This window comes from Equus przewalskii, chromosome 27 (genome assembly GCF_037783145.1).
Source record: "Equus przewalskii isolate Varuska chromosome 27, EquPr2, whole genome shotgun sequence".
NCBI lineage: Eukaryota > Metazoa > Chordata > Mammalia > Perissodactyla > Equidae > Equus > Equus przewalskii.
Window position 1 is genome coordinate 28,023,070 of NC_091857.1, and position 27,300 is coordinate 28,050,369.

Genomic DNA, 27,300 nt, shown 5'->3' on the forward strand with positions numbered 1-27,300 from the left:
CTGTAATTCTATTCTTGGAGTCATACCCACTTTCCCCTCTGTTGGGTTTATTAGTGAATTGTTAGATTATGGTCTACTTGAGCCAGAACTTGATCCTGTGGCATCTCTGCTTCAACCATTAAGTCTTATTTAAACCTAAAAAAAGTCTATAAACCCTTATTTTTTTCAAAAGGCAATTTCCTTCATTAGTATATGGCGATGCTGGGAAGAGGAATGGATTGCCCAAGCATGCCTGTGATATGAAATTGATTTTATCACTGCCATAAAAAGCTCAACTTTCACTTAAATCTGAAGTCAAAACAAGAAGCAGCTTGTATGGGGTGAGGCATACTTAAAGTCTCTGGAATTTTGAAAGGGAGTATGCACTGATGTCCAACTCATGTCACCGTAAACATTCCAAGTTCTGTAGACTAATGGCCACACATTCCAGTAAAACGAGTGTAGACTGGAGGAAGGCCCAGCTCGCCAAGCATATCCCACCCAAGAATCTAAATACAAATTCAGGGGGAAAAACCAGTTCCCGAGGGCAAAGCCACAGGCATTGCTGTGACAAAGTGACGACACTAGACAGGAGATAGGATCTTGACCACCCCCCAGAAGCCAAACAGGAGTGTGTATCCTACCATTTAGAAACGTGCATCAAAAACTTTAAAATGCATATAAATGCACCCAAAGCTATTTTTACAACTGTACTCTAAGGAAGTAATTGGGCCTGTGCACAAAGAATTTGCAACATGGATATTCACAATATTTTTTTTATAATAATAAAACGTAGAATCCTTAATGTCCATCAGCAGGGAATTAGATATATAAATTATGGTAAATCACAGTCCATCCATTAAGATGGATTGCGATGTAGCTATGCCTTAGAGTGGTGGAGACCCATTTATAGTGTCACAGGAAAATGTCCACAATTAGGAAAAAAATCAGGTTAATATAATAGTATGTATTAAGAAAATAGTATGAGGGGGCCAGCCTGGTGGTGCAGCGGTTAAGTTCACACGTTCTGCCTCGGCGGCCCGGGGTTCACCAGTTCGGATCCTGTGTGTGAACATGGCACCACTTGGCAAGCAATGCTGTGGTAGGCATCCCACATATAAAGTAGAGGAAGATGGGCATGGATGTTCGCTCGGGGCCAGTCTTCCTCAGCAAAAAGAGGAGGATTGGCAGCAGTTGTTAGCTCAGGGCTAATCTTCGTCAAAAAAAAAAAAGAAAAGAAAAAGAGCTACACAGAAAAATAAAAATATTAAAAAATTTTTAAAAAAAGAAAGAAAATAGTATGAACTCATTTTGTGTGCGTGTTTGCACACCCATGCATGTATTCAAGGAACCAGTCAAGAAGGACAAAACCCGGGGCTGGCCCCGTGGCCGAGTGGTTAAGTTCGCGCGCTCCGCTGCAGGCGGCCCAGTGTTTCGTTAGTTCGAATCCTGGGCGCGGACATGGCACTGCTCATCAGACCATGCTGAGGCAGCATCCCACATGCCACAACTAGAAGAACCCACAACGAAGAATATACAACTATGTACTGGGGGGCTTTGGGGAGAAAAAGGAAAAAATAAATAAATAAAAAAAAAAAAAAAAAAGAAGGACAAAACCCAAAATGTTAACATCTTGATTGAAAATGAAGTTGTAATAATCAACCAACCATTAACATCTGAAGCTCAAGGCAATGACATCAGGCAGGAAACACAAATATGGAGACTATAGGATGTTCTGTTTAAGATGAAGACGCTGAACTCAGAAACCAAAGAGTTCTTGGGAACAGCCAAGGAAGCCCCAAGTGGCTTTCAGGAAAAGGAGCTAAAGTCTGAAGCCAAAGAAGATGGAGCTGGGGCTCAGAAAGATGACAGCAACTCTGTGAGGGTCCCACTGGCTAAAAAACTCAACTTTGGTTTGACCTGGCTGTGGAGCATGTTGAAACAATATGGAAGATAAAAAACTTTTCTAAAGGATTACATTCTATACTGGTTCCTGATTTTAAAAATATATCTGGACTTAGATTTTTTTAAAAGTCTCATGCCTCCCCGAGCTGAGTAGTTCACTGCACAATGCTAAGTGTGCATGCAGATAATAATCCCAAGTCACCAGACAGCAGCACAGGATCTTCTGCCCACTGGTTAGAAGCCACTAGCCCGCAGTAAGAGGCTGCTGTTAAAAGCAGTGACACGAGGACCTGCTCATTCATGGCTTTACATTGAGCACATGGTTGAGGTGGTGGACGTGGGTGACAGACATTGCCTTACCAAAATAGGATAACTTCTAGGCTAAAAGTTGCTTCATATTGTAGAAAGGATGAAATAGACCAGAATAAAAAAGAATAAAGTATTATAGATGAATGATATTTAATATATAATGCATTCTGTTAGTATTAGGGGAAGGGGGTAATCATGACCAGGAGGGCAATGGAAACAGAGAGATCCCAGGGGCTTGTTTTGGGCGGGTTTTTACCACTGCTTCAGTCAATAGAAGACAGTCACTTACCAACAGCATCCATACCCTGTGTTTACAGACCCTATGCATTCCTGGTTTGTGTGTTCAGTACTCCTTGCTCTTGCTTCAAACACTGATGTCTTTTGGAGAAGCTGGTGGGGAATGTGATGCTGCAATTCGGCTCTCACACATTTTATAAGTGGCTGAAGAGTTTGAGGATTTGTTTCCATTTTTCTCCCTGTATTTTCATTTCTTCCTCTTCCCCACCTGCCCAATACCTCTCTTCTAAGAAGGGACTGTCACAGGGATTTCCTACTCCAGGATAGGTTGATGGCAAGAAGAAAGCAGAAATTGCCTGTAAGACAGGTAAAACTTGGGTACCAGCAGAGTCTGGGAAAAAAAACAAGAGCTTGTCTAGTGCTCCTCTCTCCACCCCCCTACATTGAACGGCACATCCCCCAGCTGGGGATGCAGGCAGAAGAGAGAGGTCTGAGGGATAGAAGGGACAAGAACTTGGACAAGGAATCCTGGCAACATCTCTGGTTGGACATAAAATGCCAGGGACCCGGTTGCAGAGGTGCCCTGGATGTGACACCTGAGTTGGGTGAAGAGAGAAACACTAGAGAGCCCACCACCGAACTTGAAGGAGGCTGTGGACAGGGACAAGCGTGATGGCTACAGTGATGGATCATTCTGTGATGAATGGACTCCAAGCCCGGAGGGAGGATGTCATCCAACCTCCCCCCAAGTCTTGATAATCAGAGAGAGAATGGTGAACCGAGGATGTTGTCTGCCAGCCTGGTGGGATACAAGCCTGAAAAAGAAATTGAGCTAGAGTACAAAAGGCATTATGGTTATTTCTGTGTTCTTGACTTTGAGGGCTCAATTCCTCCACACCGACAGACTCAGAGCTTGGACAGGAAACCAGCCCAAACTACCTATGTCTCACTTACCCCAAGTGCAAACTGGTGGAATAATTTTATCAGGTGCCAAGCTGGCTTTCATTGTACAATGGGTACAGAAAGAAACCTTTTTGTATCTTAAAATGTATACATTGGTACAGCAGAGCCCGAATGTATTTAAAAAGGCATGTGCTCCAAATGATGGTTCAACATCAAAACGTTGGGAGACCGCCAAGGCAGTGCTTCTCAAACTTGAACATGCATATGAATCCCCTGGACATCTTGTTAAAATGCAGATTCTGGTTCAGGAGGTCAGGGTGGACCCACGTTTCTGCATTCTAACGAGCTCCCGGGATCTGATGCTGATGCTGTTGGTCCATGCACCACACTGAGGTGCCAGGTGCTGAACAGCAGCGCTCACCTGCTGCTCTGGGGAGCAAGCTTCTGGTTTGGGGAAGGCAGGAAGGAGGGCAGCTGTGAGTGGGGTAAACTTTGACCGGGGAAGGTTTGTAAGGGACTTAAGAGGAGGAGATCGGGGACTCTGAAAGGTCAGGGTAAGGTGGCCCAAGATGGCATTTACTTTTTTTGTGATTCTGTGCAAGACCCAGGCAGCAAGATCCCAGTGACAAAATGTGGAGGCAGACCTTGGATTCAAGAGCTCACCCTCCCAGGCCCGTCTAGGTTCTGCCCTTCACCTCAATGCTTCCCGGGGAACCAGCCCTCAGCCTGCTCCCGCCAGGAGTGGGCAGGAGACTGGAAAACAGTGCTCCATTTGCATACAGATGCATATTTGTGCCATTTCCTATTCTCTGAATTAGCAGACCAAGATGCCAAGCAGCTGTAAGGCCACCCCCCCTTTTTAAGGTAATACTTCAAGCTCTACTGACAGAAAAAGATAGTGTATGACCTCACTGTGTGGAATCTAAAAAGCCAACCAAACAACCAACCAAAAAACCTGAACTCATGGATACAGAGAACAGATTGGTGGTTGCCCGAGGCAGGGGCTGGGGGGCGGGTGGGCAAAATGGGTGAAGGGAGTCAAAAGGTATAAATTTCCAGTTATAAAATGAATAAGTCATGAAGAGAGTACGGCATGGTGACTAGAGTTAATCATACTGTATTGCATATTTGAAAGTTGCTAAGATAGTAGATCTTAAAAGTTCTCATACAAATGTCAAATCATCATTTTGTACACCTGACACTAATATAATGTATGTCAATTGTACCTCAATAAAAAAATAAATTAAAAAAACAAACAATGTGGCCAGCCAGGTGGCCTAGTGGTTAAGTTCGTGTGCTCCACTTTGGTGGCCCAGGGTTCACAGGTTCGGATCCCTGGCTGGGACCTACACACCACCGCTCATCAAGCCACCCTGTGGGGGTGTCCCACATAAAACAGAGGAAGATTGGCACAGATTTTAGCTCAGGGACCATCTTCCTCAAGCAAAAAGAGGAAGACTGGCAACAGATGTTAGCTCAGGGCCAATCTTCCTCACAAAAAAACAAAACAAACAAACGAAAACTACCAAGTCAGCTTTCCCTCAATGATCACAGTAATTACTTAGGGAAAAAAAAGGCACATGAGTTCATAGCCATCCTCCCACCCAGAAAGGCACAGGATCGTTCAGACACTTTTCAATATTTTTATTGTTTGACAGGCATTTACAACGTTCCATTCATAGACCTAAAAACATAAAAATAGACCTTCTTTCAGCTTATAAAAGAAATATATAAGAACTTTTGACATAGACACGTCATGACCTTATGTACAGGAGACAATGGCACCCTCTCCAAGCACCAGACTTTCCAGCATTTTCAGACGGACCCGTTGCACTGGGACTAGTAAATGTGACTCTTAGAAGCTTCTGCTTCAATTTTCCATCCGGACACAATCGAACTGGAGATGATATGGAACAATGCAGTGATACAAAGGGTATAGAAACCATTCTAAAGCTTTTTAAGAAAATCAGAAGATATAGCAAAAATTTAATAGAATAAAACTTTCAAAAGATCAAGCTCAAAGCCCTGGAAACCCGAAAGGGGAGGAATATAGGTTGGGGGGGAGCAGGAAAAGCAAGCAGGGGCACAAGAGCATGATGTTCTGAACTCTCTATTGTCTGGAAATATAAAGTCATAACTGATTTTTATAAAATATAATTCCTAAAGCTACTATAAAATTCAGGTCTTTAAAGTACCTACTGATGTGTCAAACACCAAATAGATATTTTCCCCAAAAAAGAAAGTTTTCATATTATTTAAACCCTTCTTAGGAAGTGGACATTGTGAAATGGGAGGGGGAAAAAAAAAGCTATAAACCTTATTCTTAAAAAAAAAAAAAATTGAAAGTGCTTTAACTTGTTTTTGTTCTTTCTATTTGGAAATCTGTTTAGAAGGTGAGATTTCTAGCATGTTTACCCTGTTTTGTTGGCATGAAGAAGGTGTGGAACACAAGATGTGTTTTTGAAGAGGTGGTCTTGGTAAGAGGTTTGCTGATGGACTGTCAGGGAAGGTAGGTAATCTATGGATGAAGATGCAACCTTGATGGGAAAACCAATGATCACCATGGCAACCCCATGAGGAGTCTCCCCTCCCCCACCATGTGCAACAGACACACACACTGCCCATTCGGGTGTCATGTTTAATGCAACCACGCTCCCATTTCAAATAGAGATTCAAACATTTAAAAAAAAAAAATCTGTTTCTTGGGAAAAAAGCTTCTCCTAAGCATCTTGTTGGCCTTTCATATATAAATATAAAATCACCGTGCCTCACTCTCTCTGTAAAAGGTAAAACCCTCCTTTTTTTACACTCAGAGTTACACTAACACTGTAAAATTCTCAACTGTTTGTGCCCCCTGCCTCTCAGGTAAAATACAAAAAATAGTGTTTTTTTTTTTCAAGTGATAAATTTGGACCTCTTTTCAAAGAGTTTGGCATCTTTATAATTCTATGCAAAACTAGAACTTCCAAACACTGACATCAAGTACGACCAGCCATAGACCAAAACAGAAGAGAAAGAAAAGAAAAAAAAAGCTCATCGAAACATAAATTTCCACCCTCTCCTCACACATTCATAAAATACACAGATATTCTCAGACATTTAAGAGGGAAAGGAGTAAGAACACTGCAAGCTGTACAGTTGCTTTGTTTCGTTTTGTGTTTGAACATGGTTTCCCCAACTAGGAGATGCTCCTGGGCTATTAGAGACAGCGATCCTGATTATTGATTTGTGTGCTATCCCTCAAACTAACGTGTCGTGCGTACTTAAACACCTGGGGTAATTGCTTTCCAGTGCTATAGAATCTTTTTTTTTTAAATTCTTCAGGCCCTGATGAATTGAGAATAAATAAAAGCCCTTCGCAATGTACAGAAGGTAGGACTCAAGCGGATTTGGGATTCTGAACAATTCTTTCTGATGTTGTTGGAAATGACCGAGTTGGGTGGCTCCCTGGCTTCGGAACAAAGTCAGCTGCCAAAATTGTGTGCGCCAGAGTTCGACCTAAGGAACATTCTCCTCCCCGAGGGTACGGGATGGGGGTAGAGTGAGGGGAGGTGAGAAGTATCTACACGCGCTCTCTACGGGGATAGTGACACAGTCAGATCTCAGTGTTCAGTTTCCTGGACGGGGCAAAGTCTTCACGCCTAACCCAAATGACTTCCTCGCTTGTGCTCTCCAGGCCTCCATTGATGCCCGACAGGGCAGCTTGCTTCTTGAGCTGCGTCATGCGGGACGCGTGACTATCCAGGGTTTTCCGGCCTCTTTCCCGCTGACTGATGGAGGCAGCCTGAAGCCGCTCCTGCAGGTCTCTGTCCACTGCGGCGCCCTTCACGGCCTCACAGAACTCATCATCGTCACTGAGGATGTCTGTCTCCTTGATGTCATCTTGCTCCTCATACTGAGCAAGATCAAACTGTTCCTCTACCCATCGGTCAGTGTCCCCGCCACCGGGGGGCTGCTGGGACTCTTTCTCCGGGCTGCTGGCGGAGATGGCATCTGAATCAATGGTAAACCTGTTTCGAGCCAGGCGCCGCCTCCTTCTCCCAAGAGACTTGCTTGGGGCGGACACTGCACACACACACAAAAATATAAAAATAAAACCCCCACGTGCTTTACATAAGATGAAAATCCAGAAAGCAAATAAAAGAAAAGGAAAATAAAACTCAATGGTATGCATTTACTGCCCTGATGTCACTTGGGGCTTAAAGGCCAGATTTCACTAGAATGTCTTGGGGTCATAACCTCATACAGATGTCTGGACTTAGAGGATGTCATAGCAACTGACCGAAGGGCAAAGGAGGACAGAGGGACACGGTGGGTTGTACGTTATGAAGACAAGGGAATTCAACTCCCTCGGAAATAACCATTTCTCTACCCCTGTGCACCTGGGAGACAGTGACGCAGATTCCCGCCGCCCTCAAGTAAACCACTGATCTTCGTGTCCTCAACTCTGACCGGGTCCTGTGGCACAGTGCTCTGAGGAGCCCCCGGGGCTGTCCCAGGTTCATTTCGCTAGAATAGGTCTTTGGTAAGGGTGGGAATGCTTCTAGGGTTTAGCTGTCTTTGTAGAAATCACCATGATGTATCATGGAGGCCAAAGCACTGGTCCAAGTTATACTGTTTTCTGGGAAACAAAATGTAACATTTCTTGAGGACCTACAGTAAGGTTAAGGGCACAGCATCCATTGTAGGGATTCCACATAAGAGAGAGACGTCAGGTCTCCAGTTACCGCCTCGTCCTCTTTCTGACAAAGCCCCATGTGAATGGTGGGGCTAAGCAAATGTGAGCCTTAGTCCCTCCCAACCACATTCTGCACATCACCGATTTCTCCTCTACAAAGCAATTAAAATAGCGGTGCCTGCGTGGAATGAGAAAGAAACAACACCCAAGCAGTGGATCAACGAAGTGCTACGTGAAGTGACTAACAGTGAAGAAAAACAAATCTTTGAATTCATTCTTTCAGCCTACTGCCCTCTAGGAAGCCAGAACTGCTAAAAAACAAAGCAACAAATCAAGCAATCAAGCAAACAAACAGTCCCACCACACACACACACACACACACACACACACACAAAAGACAGCTCACATGGAAATGCCGCTGCCTCTCTCTCCCTCACTAGTGAAGTGGCTGCTGCATTAGAGACGGGAAGGTGAAATGCAACCTGGGCTTTCCAATGAAGGGGAAGAGTCTAAATACCAATTGGGAGCCGCTTTCCTGAAATCAAAGCCCTGGAATCCATTCATTGCTTCAGTGCTGGTAGAAGGAAGACGATGATTCTCAAATAGTCTGCCAAATGTAGCCTTGACTTCAAAACGCAGCAGGTACAAGGCGAGTGCGCCAGACAGTGGCCTAAATGGGTTCCCATTCCAGCCATTCTCTGTCTCCCTAGCTCCTGAGTGATCTACCATCTTGAAACAATGGAACAAATGGACACTACCCTTGTCAAGGAGGGGAATGAAAACCCTCTCCAGGAAAAAAGGGAAAAAAGGAAAGAAAGAACTAGCACTACTCCACTGGGGAGAAGCAAAAATTCCTGCTCAATTTTATCTCAATGCCACCGTAGCGGAGCCTGGCTCTCTCCAATCCCGAGAATTACTCAACTCAAAACTGGGCCATTGGAAATATTTGTATGCTGAAGTCTTTAGGGGTAATGTGTGCCCATGTCTGCATTTTTGAAATGTGCCAAAAAATTAGACGAGTTGATGGACGAAAGATGGACAGATAAGTGATAATGAAATATAAAAAATACCAATTATAGATATAGATGGTAGGTATGAATGTGTACAATTCTTTCAGCTGTTCTAGATGTGTGAAAATTTTCCTATGAAAATGTTGGAACACACAAAAAAATTTTTACTTGGGTTATTGGCAGATGTACAGCACTTTTAGACTGAGTACCGATGCAGAATATTTGGCTCCTTTATTTATAGGAGAAGTAAACTACCTGGGGTATAATGACAATGCAAAATGAAGCATGAGTATCTAACCTTTATTAAAAGGACACCTAACCCAGCAGCCTTACTGGGTTGAGGGAGACAATCTTTGATTTGAGTATTTCCACTGTTCATTGTTAAGACTGACCAGCTAGTGCTATAGACCCATTCAAACATCATTTTTAAATCATCTATCATGAAGATCCTGATAACAGTGAGGAGCTTCAAAAGCAGAGCGATAAAGACTTTCTTTAGCCAAAAATAAGCCATGAGGCAGAAAATCTTCTAGTCAGCCAAAGTCAACAGGCTATGACATCAAGGTTTTCCTTGGTATTCAAGGCGATGGCTGAGGTTGTGGGTTGGTTTTGTTTTCTTTCCAAAGGGATCTCAGCAGGAAAACTTCTGAGTGTCCTAGAGACTACAAATGCTTTGTTTCAAGGTAAATGCAGCTCTAGATTTAGGTTCATTGACTAACAAATGAAACCCGGCCAACGACTGGCAGGTTTCCCAAGGTTGGGACACACAGTTCCAATCCTAATCAAACATTCCCTGGCAAGTAAAAGGAGCAGGTGAGACAATTCCAAGGTGAAATTCTCTATCGTGAGCACGAAAGGGTTCAGGAAAGGGCTCTTATATGAGGACTTGATGAGAAATTGCAGATACTGAGGTATGCAAGACTCTTAGCAGACTTGGAGAGCCCAGAAGAGTGCTGGGTGTTCACCACACGAGGTTTTCAACAAACTCTTATCAATGGATTGAAGAATAGATGCAAGATAACTAATCCCCTAACATTAGCTAAACTTAAGGTGCTTAATCCGTGTAACATCTCATGTCAAGCTATGTGTGTTATGTCTATGAAAACCGTCAACCATTCACAGTTCTGTACACGCCCCTTCAACACAATTAAGAACAGGAGGAAAGGTAATTGGGACAGAGGTCAAAAACCTTCCTGGCAAATGCAAAGGAAGCCTCTTTTCCTGCAAAATTCTGGACTGCCTCTTAAGAAAGAAGTGATAAAAAAGTTAATATCTTGATGTCATCAACACCTAAGTGTTATGAAAATCTTTCTTCCTAGATATATTTCACTGCCATTTACAAGTGGTAGTACTGACCTTCCTTGCTCACTGCTCCAAGGTGTGGAGTAAGTCCTAAAAGAATGTTTACTCTGGGACCATTTAGACTCTAGATTCCTCTTTTCCAATAGCAGCTCAAAGCTCCCCCAAATTAACACTGAAGCTAAAAATTAAGTTGCAGGCACAAGGTGTGGGTAAAAATCTGACGTGTCACCTGGGCCACCAAACATGGAATCCTCACTGAGAACAGGCAGCGCTGTGTTTCTGGATCACAAAGTCACCATGTTCTCAGAATGGTGGACTGTGACCTGGCTGAGACATGACACTCTGCTTTTTGCTAGACAAAGCCAGCTGTCATGCAAAGCAGCGACTCTCATTCTGCAAGCAGGCCAAGACAGCCCCTCCAGAAAGAGAATGCGCTCACTTCCTGGCTTGGCGAATGAGAGAGGAGCTCACCAGCCACAAGGAGGAGGGCAGCGAAGGGAAAGCTGGAGGGAGGGTGAGAGGAGGAGAGGAAGGGCGGATCCCCAGGGGGCCACTGGGAAGGAGGCAAGGGCAAGGAACCTCACGCCAGGGAAGAACCACACTCTCGTACATTAGCCCCACGAGGCCACATCTCATTCTTGCTCAACAAGGCGGTCAAGCTCACTGAGGTCTACAGTGGAGTCGGGGTGACAGGGATCTTGAACGTCTGAATCCCCACAGTACCTGCCCTGCTCATGGCTGGCCTGGCCCCCTTCAGTGCACACAATCTTTTTCCTCCAAAAGGGACATATTGCTGGGACGAGGGAAGGCTTTCGGTTTTGAGGAGCTGTCTTCTGTGCTTATCACGTAGGATCGAATGCACGGCCTTCAGGAAATCCTTCCGGCTCTCTGGGGAGCTATGAGAAGAAGATTTACACGTGTTAGGAAAACAGTACTTAACACACCAGGAACTGCTAATGTTATCAGGGCCCGCTGAACAAATATCCCTGAGGACCAAAGGTTAAAGAGGGAGGCCAGGACTCCAATTTCTATACCTAGTCGCATTGTCATCACTGGGGACAGAGAACACGCACTCCTTTCCCTTGATGTTTTGTGATTCATCTCCCGCAGTCAACTTGGAACAGGGCAGCCCATTAATGAATGGATTGATGCAGAGACGGATTTAGCGCCAAGAAGTTGCCAAATTCTGCCCTTGGCACTTAAGGCAGAGCCTTTTGTTCTAAAATGTTTTCGCAGACAAATGAACCCCAAGATTCCTGCAGTTCTGCGGAGCTACCAAAGAAGATGTCCTAATGTCCTCAGTTTCCCCTAAAGTTGGCCCGCTGTGAAATATCAACTCTTCCCATGACCCATTTCAACATGTAAATAATAAAGCTACATTGTTAAGAAGTGAAAACTCTTCCCAAGTCCTAATTCCCATAATAAAAAGTACTTCCCAGGTAAGAGTTATTTTTTTTAAGTTCTCAATATTTTTACCCAGGTACATTTTATCCGGTATTCCTTATTAACAAGGAATATGGTATCTCTAGGGGCAGGCTCACTGGACCCCGTGAACTTAACCCAAAAAATCACAAATAGATTAGCCTAAATAGATGGTAACGATGGTGCTCAAACCATATGCGGATTATTTGAAAAAAAAATTCAATTCTAGTCCTGACGGCTTCCTGGGATCTGCCTTCATTGATCCCTGTCACCCAACACAGGGTGGTGATGTAGGAACCCAAAACATGGGCTTTGAAGTCAAACCCACCTGAGTTTGAACTCAGTGTCCATTTGCTATAAGGTCTCAGGTAAAGTAATCTCTTTGAGAGCGCTGGTCCCATTTGTAAAGCGGAATAACACAGTACCTCAGTCTGACTAAAATGAAATGACGCATGTGAGGTGCTCAGCACAGTTCATCTTGGTAAACGTGCCTCTTACGACACTAGCAAGAGCATTATAAAATATTGCTAATCATCATAATACTATCGATTCTGTTTGATTTTTTGTGGGCAACTCAGCATACAACTATTCATGGTGTGGGGTACTGGGTAAGTATCAAGCAAATGACTGAGTACCTATGGTTAAATGAAAGCAGAGTTGAGTACAGATCATACTTAAAGCCAAATGCATCAGAATACCAACTATTGGGACCATCCCTCTTGATATTTTTAGGCCAAAAAAAAAAAAACAAAAGAGAGAGAGAATTGGCTGCTTTGAGAGAAGACCTCAACTTCTCATGGAGGAGGAGGAGGTGGAGGCAGAGGGGGAAGGGAAAGAACAAGATTAAACACGTAGAAGCCACATTCTAAGTTCAGCTGCCACTCAAGATCTGTAGGTAACCTGAGCAACTTGTACCAACCTCCCTAGGTTGAAGTTTCCCCATAAGATGAGGAAGCCCAGTAACACCTGCACCCACTCTCACCTCCTCCAGGTGACTCTCCATCTGCACATCTCAGAGATGCTACAGTATCAACAAACAACGTATCCAGACACCAAAACAAAAGATGATAAAACTATCCTGTCCTAATCGACCGAATGTAAATATGGGAAGAAAGCCCTCAGCTGAACATTGAATATACATGAAAATTCCTATTTCCTTCTAGAAAGATATAAAGTTAACCAGGTGGTGTCTTTTCCCTAATAAAATTAGTTTCCTTAATCCAATTACTGTTATTTAGTAAGTGTTAAGTAATTTCTCAAATGTACAAGAAAAAGCATGTAGCATCTAGGGAGGCACAGGCTGGTCTGTAGACCCCAGAGCGGGGTTGGGGACACCAAGGACAGTCATGTTCCTTCCCTCTGGCGGCACAGCCTGCACTTCTCGCCTCCAGGCTCACCTGCAGCACAGGTGGAAGACCCTCTCTGGCCTCCCTTCAGACTCCGATTTCACGTGGACAATTTCACACACAGCATTTGCTTCTGCATCTGTATAAATTAAAACAAGCATGAATTAGGGTATGTTTCAACGGGATTTATTTGCATTTTGACAAAAGCATTTCCCACGCTTTGGTGGAAGATTAAAGAGTGCAGAGCAGCAGAAGACCAAAGGAACTTCACCGCGATCCCGTGATCCAAAGAGACGAAGTGTTCTAAAGCTTAACGGGTGCTAAGGGAAGCAATGCTTGGGAAATTTCCAGTTATTAAGATCTCCTTCTAGATGGTCTAAAAGGAGAATCAGTCAATCACATTGATTACAGAACTGACCCTTTTAGCCGCATAGTCCATTTGGCTGACCTTTCAATTACGTGATTAGCTGTTCTGGTACCAGTTGGACAAGACAGAGCCCAAGATCCAAGGCAGATTTCAAACCAAGCCAGTGATATAATGAGGCAGGTCCCAGCCATCTGCTAGGGGAGGCTTCCAGGGGAGCGACCAGGCCTAGTCACTGGAAACAAATGCAGGTCCTCTTCCCCAGCCCTCCCGCAGTGCCCACCCAGAGTGAGGCAACAACAGTACACTGAGAAACAGAGCAACAGTTATCTTTTGTTATTTTTTAATTTCTAAGCCTTGCAATACCTAGCTTGCAACACCACATTATTCTATTATTTTATAAGCCTTGTGATACTATATTAAAGTCATGAATCAAGTGTAAAATGAATAATCCACTGCAACATTGAGTCTGTACATGGTGAGGTCCCATCCTTATGCAGTGGTTCAGATCCCTGATCACAACCCTCATTGTGCCCACATTCCTTAACCCCAACCAGGACCCATTTGTAGGAAGTTTCACAAGCTTTCCCACACTTAGATAAAAATCTATAAATTCCACCTTCTGATTCTCAAACCCACTGGAATGTATTTCACAGTGAGGGACACGTTGGCTAGTCTTTGTAACTCCACTAAAATAAGCTTTGATCTTGATGGTTCTAAACTTGATTTGAATGAAAAATAAAGTGTGAGAATGGAATGTCATATCACAAGGATGGCTCTGTTTTCAAAATGTAAAGTCTTTATGTCCTGAGTCCTCAATGAGGCCAAAAATCCTGGCTGAAAGGTTTGCTATAAATATAAGTTTCCCCATTCATAAACCAGGCAGAAGGAAACATATGAACTACATAATTCACAACATAAGACTGCAAAGACAATGTTAGTACTTACGCGCCCAAACCACAAGATGCTATTACCGCTGTTTCTAGACCTACAATTTATAGGTTCCTGCAAATTCACAAGTAAATCAATTTTGCAAATCAAAGCATAAGTGAAAAGGCACGAGGGTAAGTCTCTGTGCTGGAAAGTTAGAGAGAAACCTCTTTCTCTCTCTCTCTCTCTCTTTTTTTTTTTTTTTGCTAAGGAAGATTGGCCCTGAGCTAATATCTGTTGCCAATCCTCTTCTTTTTGCCTGAGGAAGGTTGTCCCTGACCTAACAACTGTCCCTATCTTCCTCTATTTTGTATGTGGGATGCTGCCACAGCATGGCTTGAGGAGCTGTGTAGGTCCTTGCCCAGGATATGGATCTGAGAACCCCAAGTCGCTGAAGCAGTGTGCGCAAACTTAACCACTATGCCACAGGGCTGGCCCTGAGAAATCTTCTTAAAGCAAATAATCATCCCAAATACATTTATCTGACGTGGTTTTTGCATGTGAGTTTTCCTACTGCAAGGCCTAACAACTGTGAAGGAAGCAGCATCTAGATTAATTTGGGTGAATCATTTAAGGTTTGCCAAATATTACAAGAGGGTTTTCCTCATGACACTAGACTAGAAGGAGTTGGTTTTACCAGGATCAGAGCCAATTTTATGGTTCATGGATGTGACAACAAGTGGAACCAGGGATTGGATGAGCAACACCAATTGGTGACCAAGAATTTAATGCCCACATCAGAAGCATGAAATAGAAATACAGATCTATCGTGCACCTGCGGAGGTCCACTTCCAGAGCCTCTCTTTACTACCAGGCAGCTGCACCTGCTGCCCAACCAGGACAGAGAACAGGTGTGCTGAAGAGTTCCCACTTGACCCCCAAAGGTGGTCCTTCCAGGGTGTGCCCAGGAGAGCCAGTGCTGATAGCATCTCCCTAGAATGGCATCAAATGAAGCCCTGGATAGGGCCTCGGAGTCACAGAAACATTGTTTTTCTTAGTCAATACGCTGCTGCCATTCACTTCTCTTCTTATGTGCCTAAAGCATCATCTAATTCTGTTATCAAGTATATTCATCGCTCCCCAACAACTTGCTTCACTGCTATTTGGATCACAGAAAAAGAACTGACATTTCAAAAGTCTTCACACTGATACAAAGATAAAGATTTATAATGTTTTAGGGAAAAAAAACTTATTCAATGGCTTTCTTGTGCTTTTAGTGGTCTTTTGGGGTCTCCTGGTTAAAAGGCAAGTGAGTTATTTATGTGGGTTTTGTCTGCTCTTGGTCTCAAGGATTCTTTCCAGAAGTACAAGACTCGTTGCTACTCAGATGTTAGTTACTGTAATATTAACATACGTAACAGAATAACTAGAATTCCTTGGAATGATATTGAAGGCATTATATCCATTCACTCAGTTCACTGCTTCATGTAATTCCTTCATTCCTTCAAATATTTAATAAGTGGTAAGAGGCAATGGAGAGACTGAGGGAAAAGAATAGTTAAGCATATGGCGTGGTGGTTAGACCAAGAGCGCGGATTCAGACAGACGACTCATACACACATCTGTAACATGCACCCAGCACGTCTCAGAGTTTACCTGCACTGGCCAAGGCTCGAACCTGCAGAGCTTCAGTAGGGATCATGTGTCGAAATCGGAAGGGGTCCCAGTCCTCGTAAATTGAAAGCCTGTGAGATCCTACCTGCAGGAAGGAAAGGAATCAGATGCATGAGAATCATCTGCTCTAGCCTGGATCAGACCCCAAGATCTTCTAAACCAGTGACATGGGACCCCCAGAGCTCGTCCGGAGGAACTTCACCCCCACCTGCACTTCTGTTCACCCTGCAGAAGGTGAGAGGCCATGTGATAAACAGGCTGAGGGTGTGGAGATGAATGTGCAAACCAAATCCAGGTGAAAGAGAGACACAGGAAAGAGGAGAAGGGGGATCCCAAAGCAAGAAGAACAAGGAAAGGAAAAAAGAGCGTCAGGAAAATTCTAGCCACGGTGTAGGCCCACGAGCTATTTATTCACTTTCACGCTCTAAATATGACCTGCCTGAGCTGAAGGCAGGATGGGCAACTTCCTCAAGTCCTTAGTAATACTTAAAAAAAAATCCTAAGAGGCTAGTGGCTGACAAAGGTGCAGAATTATAATTACGCAGACAGAACGGAGAAACACATAGAAAGGGAGACACTTTCAAACTATGGGGTAAAGTAAGAAGTCTTACAAGTTTCTTCTTCTGTTTGGAACCATCTTTATACACAAGGACCACAGCAGTTTTGAAGACTGGAAAAAAATTCAAGAAAGGTGGTTATGGCACAGAATGCATGGGGATTTCCCCCTAACTTCAATAACTTGTGGTGATGAACACTACAGTTACGAAGAGGATGGCGAGACCCCACGTACCCAACTCCCACTCCACCTTCCATTCACTCATCACATCAGAGAAACTCAAAAGCCTATTGAGAGAAAATTCCCCAAGTTCAAAATAAACATAGAAAACCTCAATACATGGAAATATCCCCACCCCACACCCCACTGGAAACTTTTGGTTAAACTATAATATTTTAACTATGCTATCATTTCAAGTTTAAAACTTCAGCTGATAACCTATTGACCAAAATTTACCAGTTCAGCAGCTAGAGGAATAATACAAACGTCTTTAATAATAATAATAATAATACAATTGCCTAAGGTGATTTACGTTTATTTAACTTAAGCTAATATTATAGACAGAAGAGTGTTCATAATTCAGGAAATATAACTCATCTTTTTGACCTGAAGAAATGAAAATTAGTTTAGGAAGCAGAATGCAATTCTACGTATTCCAAACAGGCTGAATCACAGTGAGCTCTGAAGGAGCAGGAGGAGGTAGAGTCATTCTCATACTCTTTGAGGGGGCAGGGAGATTCCATGGAACTATGTGTAATCTTCCACAGAATTCCTTACACAATGCCAAGTACATTTAACACTCAATGATTCTGACTCCTAGAGGGGAAAGAATTGGTGACCAGGAGGACCGGAAGGGTGACTCCGGCCCATCCTTGGGTCTCTGTTATCAAGGTCCCCATCTTCCTTCACTCTCTGACCCCAAGACACAGCAGGGACCCGGTCCGGCACAGAGCAGCTGGAGGGGGCTCGCCTAGTGTCCCAGACAGAGAATTACCAAGGGAAGGAAGGTTCAGAGAATTCTCAGGGATGGGCCCCGAGGTTCCCAGGCCCCCCGGAGACCAACCCGAAGTATCTCATTCATTCTCTATCTTACTTCCGATGGGTTGGTCTCCCCTTTGTGGAGGATCACTCAAATCCCCACAGCAGGAAAGTGAACCCCAAGGCAAAGAAACCAATTCCAGCCACTGGGTCTGGACTGCCCCTAGCTCTTCACACGTCACAGTACTCAACTCCTCAAGAATCCCAGAGGCCAGACTGGGAGGTTCCCGCTCAGAGGTTCCCACTGACCCAAGGAGGCCACAGGAGCTCTGCACGAAGGCTGAGCCCCAGCACCTGAGAGGCCCTCCGTTCTCACCATGAAGTCTTCAGAAATCACAGTGGCCTGGATAGCCGATCTCTTTAAAAAGCAACAGAGCTCCACCCCAGGAGAGGGTGACCACTGATCTTAGTCTCTAAAGACCCACCACATCACTGGAACCACAGCTCAACAGGGTGGCTGCCACAGCTTTAAGAAGGCTACTGGCCTGCCTCAGTTTACCTCAGCCTCAACCATCTTGGATCACACTGGTAGGGCCAGAGTGAACCTCAGCCTGGGCTAGGAACACCTCTGCCTTAAACCCTCCCTGATCTTTGGTGCCACCTTCACTCAAGTGACTCCGTGTGTCGCCCAATCCCTTTAGACATAGCCTTGATCTCCAAAACTCCCGGCTACCCTCGCCAGCCTAAAGCACCCTCTCTATACCCCAAAAGAGGAACATCTAACAGCCTTCAAGGAATAAGCCTAGACAAGCTATTTCTTTTTTTCTTTTAAAGGTGATGACCGCCAACATTCAGGACACATTAGCCGTCCTGTGAGTAAAGCACCAAAGTGCTGGGTTAGCAGCAGGTCAACTTCAGTTTCAGGAGCCAGCGGCACTGTTTCCTGAGATTAGAAGTTTAAACTGAAACAAAAGACAACCGCAATTTAACCCCAAAGCTGCCTGTTCCTTAGTAATTCATCTACTTCCCTCCCAGGAACCCTTCCCTATTTCAGGACGCATTTCCAAGGCTCTGTTAGTTCTGCCTTGCTCCTTGCAATCACACCAAAACTGCCAACCACATTGCCTTTAAGGACTAGGAAGCCACACATAAGCTCCTTATGATGAAGACAGTCTGCCCTGACTCACAATCCTCATTTTAATCCTTCCCCCTTCTTTTCCTTGTTACTCTGGAGATTCAGAATAATAATGCGCTTGCCTCCTATCACACCGCCTCGGGAAGCTTTCATCTTGCTAACCGTGGCCCCTGTGGAGTTTGCTGGCAGTGTGATCCCCAGGGCTGGGGATGCAGCTTCCATTCACACCCAGGACAGGGGTCCCGGGCTCCTTCTGGGAAAGTCACGTACCCCACACCTCCCTCTGGTAAACAACGCATGATGCAGAGGGAAACACATGCATTGTCCCCCATCTGAGCCTGGGCAGCAAGTGGCACCTAGAGCCTCAAACCTCGAAACTGGCACTTTCTGGAACTTTTTTTTTTAAGATTTTATTTTTCTTTTCTCTCCCAAAACCCCCCGGTACACAGTTCTGTATTTTTCAGTTGTGGGTCCTTCTAGTTGTGGCATGTGGGATGCCACCTCAGCATGGCCTGATGAGCGGTGCCAAGTCCGTGCCCGGGATCCGAAGCAGCGAAACCCTGGGCCACTGAAACGGAGTGTGCAAACTTAACCACTCGGCCACGGGGCCAGCCCCTTTTTGGAACCTTTTCTACCACAGATTGGCAAACTAGGGCCCGCCACCTGTTTGGTACAGCCTGACGATACAGATGTTCATTCATTTATGTATCGTCTATGGCTGCCTTTGGCTACATGTGGCCTCTCAGCCCGTGAGTCTAAAATATCTATGTGACCTTTTACAGACAAAGTTTGCCAACCCCTACTTTTTCCTACTTAAATTATTTTCTTATTCTAGATATGTTTATTTCTAGCTACAAGAAATCCGTAAAATTCAGGAGATAGTCGTGAAAAGTCCCCAAGTTGAACTCCGGAATTGTTCATCTGTAGCCCAGCATCAGAAACAGGTAGACAGATGGTTTGGGTCATTTATTGCAGAATCCTACATCCATAAGTGACCTACCAAGAAGCATGAGGAAGCTCCCAGACCTCTCCAAGAGGAAATCGCAATATAAGAAACACAACTGGTAACATGGAAAAGAAAATAAATACTATCCAACCCCTGCCAAAAACAGCCACCCTATCACAAACTATCAACATGCTAAGATACCCCAAGACTCCTTCGTATATAAGATTCAGTCCCATGTTTTTCCTGCACACTTACATGCTCCTTCGTTATTTTTCTTCTGAAGAGGATTCGCCCTGAGCTAACATCCGTGCCAATCCTCCTCTGTTTCTCAGTATGTGAGCTGCCAGAACAGCATGGTGGCTAACAGAGCGGTGTAGGTCTGCATCTGGGAAATGAACCCAGTCCCTGAAGCGGAGCCCACCGAACTGAACCACTAGACCACCAGGGCTGGCCCTCCTTTGTTATTTTGAATGAAATGGCCTCAATAGCTACAGTGGCTCTTTGAAAATTTTAGGAATGTCGCTAAGTTTCTCAATGAAGGCTGAGTGATCTAAAGAGGAAGTCCAAAAAGATTTTGTATTTAACACCCTGATTTTTTTTTTTTTTGAGGAATATTAACCCTGAGCTAATATCTGCTGCCCATCCTCCTCTTTTTTGCTGAAGAAGACCGACTCTGAGCTAACATCTGTGCCCATCTTCCTCTACTTTGTATGTACAGCATACATGTATGGCAAGCATGGCTTGCCAAGCAGTGCGTAGGTCCACACCCAGGATCCAAACCAGCGAACTCCAGGCTGCCGAAGCGGAACATGCGAACTTAACCGCTGCGCCACCAGGCTGGCCCCTAACACTCTGATTTTAATATCACTAGGATGTCCCATCCGGGAATCCCTTGTTCGCATCATGGAGGAAAAAAACGAATTCAGTTAAAGCAGCAGTAATCAACACCACCCTCCCTCCCCCGCCCCCAGAAAAATAAGGTAAGAGAAAGGAAATACTAGATTTCCTTTATATTTTGTCCTACCCATGCATCTTCTAGGGGGAGGCTAGGGAAAAACCCCACACAAAACAGAAGCATGAACTTGATGGTTTTATACTCGGGGACAACTCTGCATGCCACACAAGCATTTACAAGGCAATGACAGCCATATTTCCTGAATTATGCACAATTCCCAGCATGCTAACGCATGTTTTTCTCTCTCAAAAACCATATTACAATACAACCACATAAGATGTCTAATTGCAGCAACTGCATCCATCTGAACTAGTTTATTGAAAAAAAATAAATCACTCACAAGCATCTCTACTTTTGCTCCTATGAGTCAAGATGAGTTTGAGAAGTACCTTACAACTGATGGAGCCACCCCAGTGTCACCACAAGAGGTCAGCTGATAACCAATGTCCTGATCCCAGCATCACACACAGCAACACAGAGTCAGGGAGAGAATAAAAGACCTAGCGTTTGGGGGTCTCAGAAACAGATAGTTTTGTCTTGATTTTTCACTTTGTTTTTCCTTGGTTTATTATTAACCCATTATTTTTTATTTTATTTTATTTTTTAAGATTTCAGCTTTCCTTTTTCTCCCTAAAGCCCCCCAGTACGTAGTTGCATATTTTGTTTTTAGTTGTGAGTCCTTCTAGTTGTGGCACATGGGACGCTGCCCCAGCACGGCCTGATGAGCGGTGCCATGTCTGTGCCCAGGATCCGAACCAGCGAAGCCCTGGGCCACTGCAGCAGAGCGGGCAAACCCAAACACTCGGCCATGGGCTGGTCCCTAACCCATTATTTTGAAAAGATCTTCAGAGCAGCAGCAGCAGCATTAAAAAAAAGAAAGTCTTTTCCTGCCTGTGTGTTTATACCTGGGGTAGACTTGGGCACAGCCATTCCCTCCCTGCCACGGAGCTGGTGGCCACACTTAGCTGGAAGCTTTAATTTAGTATTTGCGACATGTTGGTGGCCACAGCAGGAAGAACAATGCAGATGACTGCAATTAACTTCATTTTAATAAATTGTGCCTCGGAAAAGAAATGCCCTTATTTAGAAAAATAAGCCAGCCTCCCTCTCTACCCCCTGCCCCCCAACCCCCAACACTCTTCTGATACATACCAAAAGCTGCCAGTTCTGGTTCCTTTTTCCACTTTCCCAGCGAGGCTGGCGGGTTTGGCCATATCACGGTGGTGTGCAAAAGCAGGTCCCCCATGCTCAGGTCTGCAACCTGAAAACCAGCGACAGGGAAATCTTTCCAGGTGGCATTGGAAACACTCACATTTTCATGACGTTTTAAAATCTGGCAGGCTTATGTCAATTCTACTTCCTGAAAATACTGTGTCTAAAAACATTTGGTCATTTTTTTTTTCTTTATCCTGCGATGATTACCCACGAGAATTTGAAGAATAAGGTAGCAAAAAGGTACAAACCAGGGTTCTGAAATTCACATGCAGCAAATCTGTCAAAACCGATCTACCAAATTGGCAATGTTCTGTGTTCAAATAGAGAGTCTCCCAAGCAGAGACGAGCGGCCGTCAACGACAAAGACCCATCCCAGAAAATTGCAGACATTTCCACCTTTGGGTTTAAATCCCCTTGGAGCCAGGGTCTTCTAGGTAGCGGTGGAACCAATTATTTCTTCTTCTTCCAACTCATTTTAAAGAAGATTTCATTTCACTTTAAAGGAGGAAGAGAGAAGCCAGCTGAAGAGTCTGAGGACTGCCCTTGAAGCTCGGGCAGAGGGAGCTCTGGATTGTCAGAAATCATGAGGATTTCCGCATGAGTCATACGCCCCTGAAGGCCAAATGCTAAACCAACTCACAAAAACAAGTTCCCCTTCTTGTAGAGCAATCCAGACCAAGGATGCAGAGATTCCACCAGTAGTCAGGGTTTACACCTCACAATAGTTACGTCCACCTTTCTTAGTGGAGTCCTTGGCCCATTTCCAAGTGCATCAAAATCCCAGCATCCCACCCACTCGGCAGCCTAATCATAGGTGGGCGGATCATCTGGACTCTTGACAAGAGAACACATCAGAGGACAAGACTTTGCAACAACCAGAGCCATGGTCCAACCCATGGGTAAACACCACAAACTGCTAGGAGGTTCTTCCTCAAACATCCCCCCTGATGCACTCCCCCACTGGCCTCCCGATTCCACTCTCTGCAGCCACAGAAACCAAGTCCGAGTCCCTTGAAATACTCAAGGCAGCATTTCCAATACTTCAAAACTTGATGTTGAGCCTCTCGAGGATGAATGGCTCTGGTTTATTTTGTTGCTGTCTTTGGCATCTTTTCCAAGCCTTAAATTTTCTGGAGTTCGGACGTCCCAATACTGATATAGGATTTTCCTACTCTTGAATACTGATTGTTTGCTGTTAGTGCTACCAAGTTGATTCCAACTTCTAGTGACCCTGTAGACAATAGAGTGGAAGCCTGCCCGGTCTTTTTGTGCCATCCTCTCACCTTCTGGTGCTATCAGACAATGCCCTGCTGCTATTCATAGGGTTTTCATGGCCAATTTTTCAGAAGTGGGTGGCCAGGTCCTTCTTCTTAGTCTGTCTAGTCTGGAAGCTCCGCTGAAACCTGTCCACATGGGTGGACCCTGCTAGTATTTGAAATATCGGTGGCAGAGCTTTCAGCATCACAGCAACATGCAACCGCCACAGTCTGACAATCGACAGATGGTGGGGAGGTTCCCTAACCGGGAAATGAACCTGGGCCACAATAGGGAGAGCAGCAAATCTTAACCACTGGGCCACCGGGGCTGGCTTTAATATGGGTGTGCAGTCAAATGTCCCTGCTTCCATCTTTCCCACATTTCTTTTTACAAAATCTCAGCTCACAAGAGACTTCTTTGTATAGCACTGTATCTCTTTGATCCTTGCCGGGAAGATTTCTTACTTGATTGTCAGAATTTCATTTTAGAGGAGAGGCAGTTTCACCAAAGCCATATTTCCCTTTACCGTCTCTGACTTTTGAATCATATTCATCTTTTTTTCTAAATTCTTCGTAATCCACTATCCATATCACCTCCTAGTCTTTAGTATAATGGTCCTTAGTTCTCAAGATCATTAAAATCTAAAAATTAATTTGGCATATAATGAAAAAATTAACGAAATATAATGTAAATGTTCATTTTTATGACCCAATAAAACTCACTTCTGTCAAAATGAACTAAACTAAAATACAGGGGAAGTCTTATGATCAAAAATGTTTACAGTATTCATAGTAGCCAGTAAATGAAGCTGAGAGAATTGCCTAACAATAGGAATTAAGTAAACCATTGCTCAGCCACACAAAGGAATATTACACAGTAATTTAGATGATTCTTTTGAATAATTTAAAATACTATGATTTTTTGTTCAAGATAAAAAAAATCGACGTACAAAATTAATTTCAAAGTATAATTATTCAAGTATATACATATATATAATTTTTTTAAATCAAAACAAATACCCAAACATTAAGAATGGTAAGTTCTGCGTTTTGAGATTGTAGTTTTTCTTCTTCTTGCCTTTCTCTGTATTTTACCCTTTTCTTTAATAAGCACAATATGTTTTTCTTCTTATAAAAATTTTGTAAGGAGATGATAACGAAATCCCGAGTAGCAGTCTCCATCTTTTCCACACTGAGAGATTTAAGTATCAGCAAGCAGACTGAGAACATTCTCATGCTCTCCTACATGTAATATGATGTAGAAACAACAAATTGTGGTTCCCTGGAAAACTATGCACCCTCTACAGCAGATCCCCCGGGGCCACCAGATTCCACTCTGTTTGTTGTCTTTGAGCTCCTTTGCAACTCTTTGCAAAGTGAAGGTAACTGTAAATATGTAAACCTGTGCAGGCCGGTAGTCACCTATTTGACTTCCTCTTGCTGTGAGAAAACCAATTTGTCTCCATTTACAAACCATCCCAACATTTCTTCAGTTCATATATACACCTGTGCTATTTTGACTTTGCCAATGAATCACGATGATATCTACCTGGTTCCCTCACATCATATGAGTAAAACAAATTCCTTCAAACGTGTTTGCTTTTATATCTATATGAGATGTCACGATTTTACCTCTTTCTGAAAATTATCTCTTTTTGTTAAATACCAGAAGTTAAATTTCACTTTTCAATTTGGAACCCTAATTGTTACTAAATATGCTTTCAAAAATAGTACACAAAGATGCAGTATTGAAAGAAGCAAGTTATTATGAATGTCGATGTTTTCTTGTCACATATCATTCAATAAATAAAAAGTAGTCCATTTTTCAACTCTCAGGGTAGGTAATGAAATAGCCAAAGGTAGGAGAGATTGACCTGATCAGGTTACACCTGTGAAGGGCTGTGACTTCAGTGCCAGATGAAAATGTCCATTTTAACCGTCTGACAACTTGTTTTGTTTCACCGAGGACATAAAAACAAACCTGGATAATAACCCTTTAAACCTCTGAAGATAAGGCTATTATTTTCTCTCATCTAGACTAAACAACCAAGCTTTGCCCCACCCAGCTTGTCTTCACCCCTCCTCCTAATCACAGCAAGAGTGTTTTTCTTCATAATTCCCTCCCAGCTTCTCTCCTTTTTATCTTTTTAGGCAGAAACCAAAACCAAGGCCAATATTCCAGCGAAATCAGGATGTACAGAGGCATTGACGGATATTATTACAAATCATATCCTTCTGATTCATCTCAGTTTTACCAGTATTTTAATTCACATGAGCTCTTCTCAATGACTCAGGCACAACTGATGATTCACTCTTAAGTTTTTCTCAAGTATGTCTATTCCTGTCACTGTTTCTTTTAAGTAGGTTTTGGGGTAGACTCAAAAAAAATGATTTGGAATCATTTGAACCTTTGACTCAAAAGATATTTATCGAGTACATACTACATGCCAATTATTATTCTAAGCTCTTGGGATACAGCTTAGGCCTTTAATGGTGTTTACAGAAATAGCCTAAGTTATAGAAATGGAAGTTCGTTCTCACACTTAACACAAAACAAAACCAGAGGTCCTGAGGGTGAGGGGCTGAGAATCAGCAACACACTTCTCATATTAAGAAATAATTCAGCCGAGGAAGGAAATTCACAATGTCGCTTTGGATAAAGGACAAAAGTTCCATGAATGAAACTGACAGCTTCACAACTATTTTACATACAAATAACACCTTTCAAAAAACAACCCGTCGAACTCAGCTTTACTGACAGGTGTTCCGAGAAGAAGGGGGTCCTTACCTCTTTTTTCTCACCAGTCTGTTCAGCAATCAGCTGGTCGAACACAGCCCCAAATTCTTCATGGATTTTCTGCATTTCATTGATATGACTTGCAACTTTGTTCATAGTCTTGACGGCCACTGGAAGAAAGCAGGTCATGAAATGAAAAGGCGATTTAGGGACTCTCAGGGAGACGGGAGCAGGAGGGCCGATCCTGGGCTCACGGCTTACCATCCAGGTGGTAATGCTCCTCGCTCTCTGCATCCGTCAGGGCAAAGAGCTCCTTCAGCAGGAGCGGGTACTTGAGGATCCTCTGGATGGGCTTGATGAGGTAAGACTCGAGAGTGGATGAGTGCTGCTGCTTCGGGTTCTGGGCATCCAAGAACGCCTTGAAAGCCGAGTCTGTCTTGGCTGGAAGAGTTTAAATACAGGTTGTCTGGGCAGAACGCCCAAAGGACTCGCTTCCCACAATCTCCCTCGCTTATCCCGAGGCGCCTTGTCAGAGGACTTGGCGGACAGCGGGTTGCCGGAGGAGGGAAGGAGAGTGGGGGTCAGAGGGACAAGTGCAAGGGCCTGTCGGTCAATTGTTTATCTGGGGGGAGGCCCATGAGTTAAAGGATAACAGGGTCTGTAAATCCTACACACTCAGACTTTTCAGGGGCTGTTATTTATCCTCCTTGTATTAAGAATGTGTTTTTATTCTGATATTTTCACATCTGGGGCCTTAAAGACCCTGGGGAGTCTGCCCCTCCCAGGGCTAGCCAATTCCTAGAGATAGTAAAGAACTTAGCTGGGAGCATGCCTTTCACAGGGAAACCAACCAATCCAGAGTCACCCGCTACCCACCTCTCCTCCACCAGCTCTTACACTCTGGGCCACTATTCTCCTGCCCTAATCAAGACAGGGCCAGGTACCAGACAACTCGGGACAGCCCCGACACCAGAGCCCACTGAAATCATTCAAACTAACCAATCCTGAGCCTGCAGACCCTGCCTCACTCGTTCCTGCCTGTGGAAACCACAATAAAGGCTCTTATCCATGTTTTTTTCTTGCTTCTTCTGCCTCCTGACCAATCCTGGTGATTCCCCGTGCGGCCCTGCATGGCGTGGTGTGCCCCTCCTCTTGGGAACTAAGTAACAAACTATTTACCAATGGCGATCTTCTCCTGATCTCTCGGCCTTGCCATATCTGAATAATAGGAACATCTACATTTTAAAACACTCCTTAACCTGGCTTGCCTAACCTTTCAAGCATTTCATGACAGGGAGAACCTCTTGTGAGAAAAGGCAATATGAAAAAAAGCAGCAGCACGTTGCAGCTCTGGTAAGTGGAGCGAGGCTGGATCTCCCACAGCGAATGCCTTTTAAGATCTGTTCTATGTTAATTCAGTGCTACCAGCTATTAGCACATGTAGGGCAGGCCCTGCTGCCCAGGACTGCAGAGTCACGTCGGAGAGAAACACACATCTGACCACGTGTAACTCAGGCAGCACT

The 27,300-nt window shown here is 44.1% G+C and overlaps 1 protein-coding gene across 16 annotated transcripts in view; it reads right to left on the bottom strand.

Moving 5' to 3' along the window:
• Positions 1-4,962: 4,962 nt before the first annotated feature.
• The window catches only part of TIAM1 (TIAM Rac1 associated GEF 1), a 352,305-nt gene continuing 329,967 nt past the window's right edge, over positions 4,963-27,300 (bottom strand). For all 16 annotated transcript variants that reach the window (XM_070597276.1, XM_070597269.1, XM_070597274.1 and 13 more), the window contains 8 exons: positions 26,039-26,218; positions 25,829-25,947; positions 21,722-21,830; positions 16,611-16,669; positions 15,982-16,084; positions 13,143-13,230; positions 11,047-11,219; positions 4,963-7,398 (listed from right to left, as the gene is read on the bottom strand). In XM_070597276.1, coding sequence (XP_070453377.1) covers positions 6,929-7,398; positions 11,047-11,219; positions 13,143-13,230; positions 15,982-16,084; positions 16,611-16,669; positions 21,722-21,830; positions 25,829-25,947; positions 26,039-26,218 — 1,301 coding nt within the window. In that variant the 3' untranslated portion in view covers positions 4,963-6,928. The remainder of the gene's footprint in view (positions 7,399-11,046; positions 11,220-13,142; positions 13,231-15,981; positions 16,085-16,610; positions 16,670-21,721; positions 21,831-25,828; positions 25,948-26,038; positions 26,219-27,300) is intronic.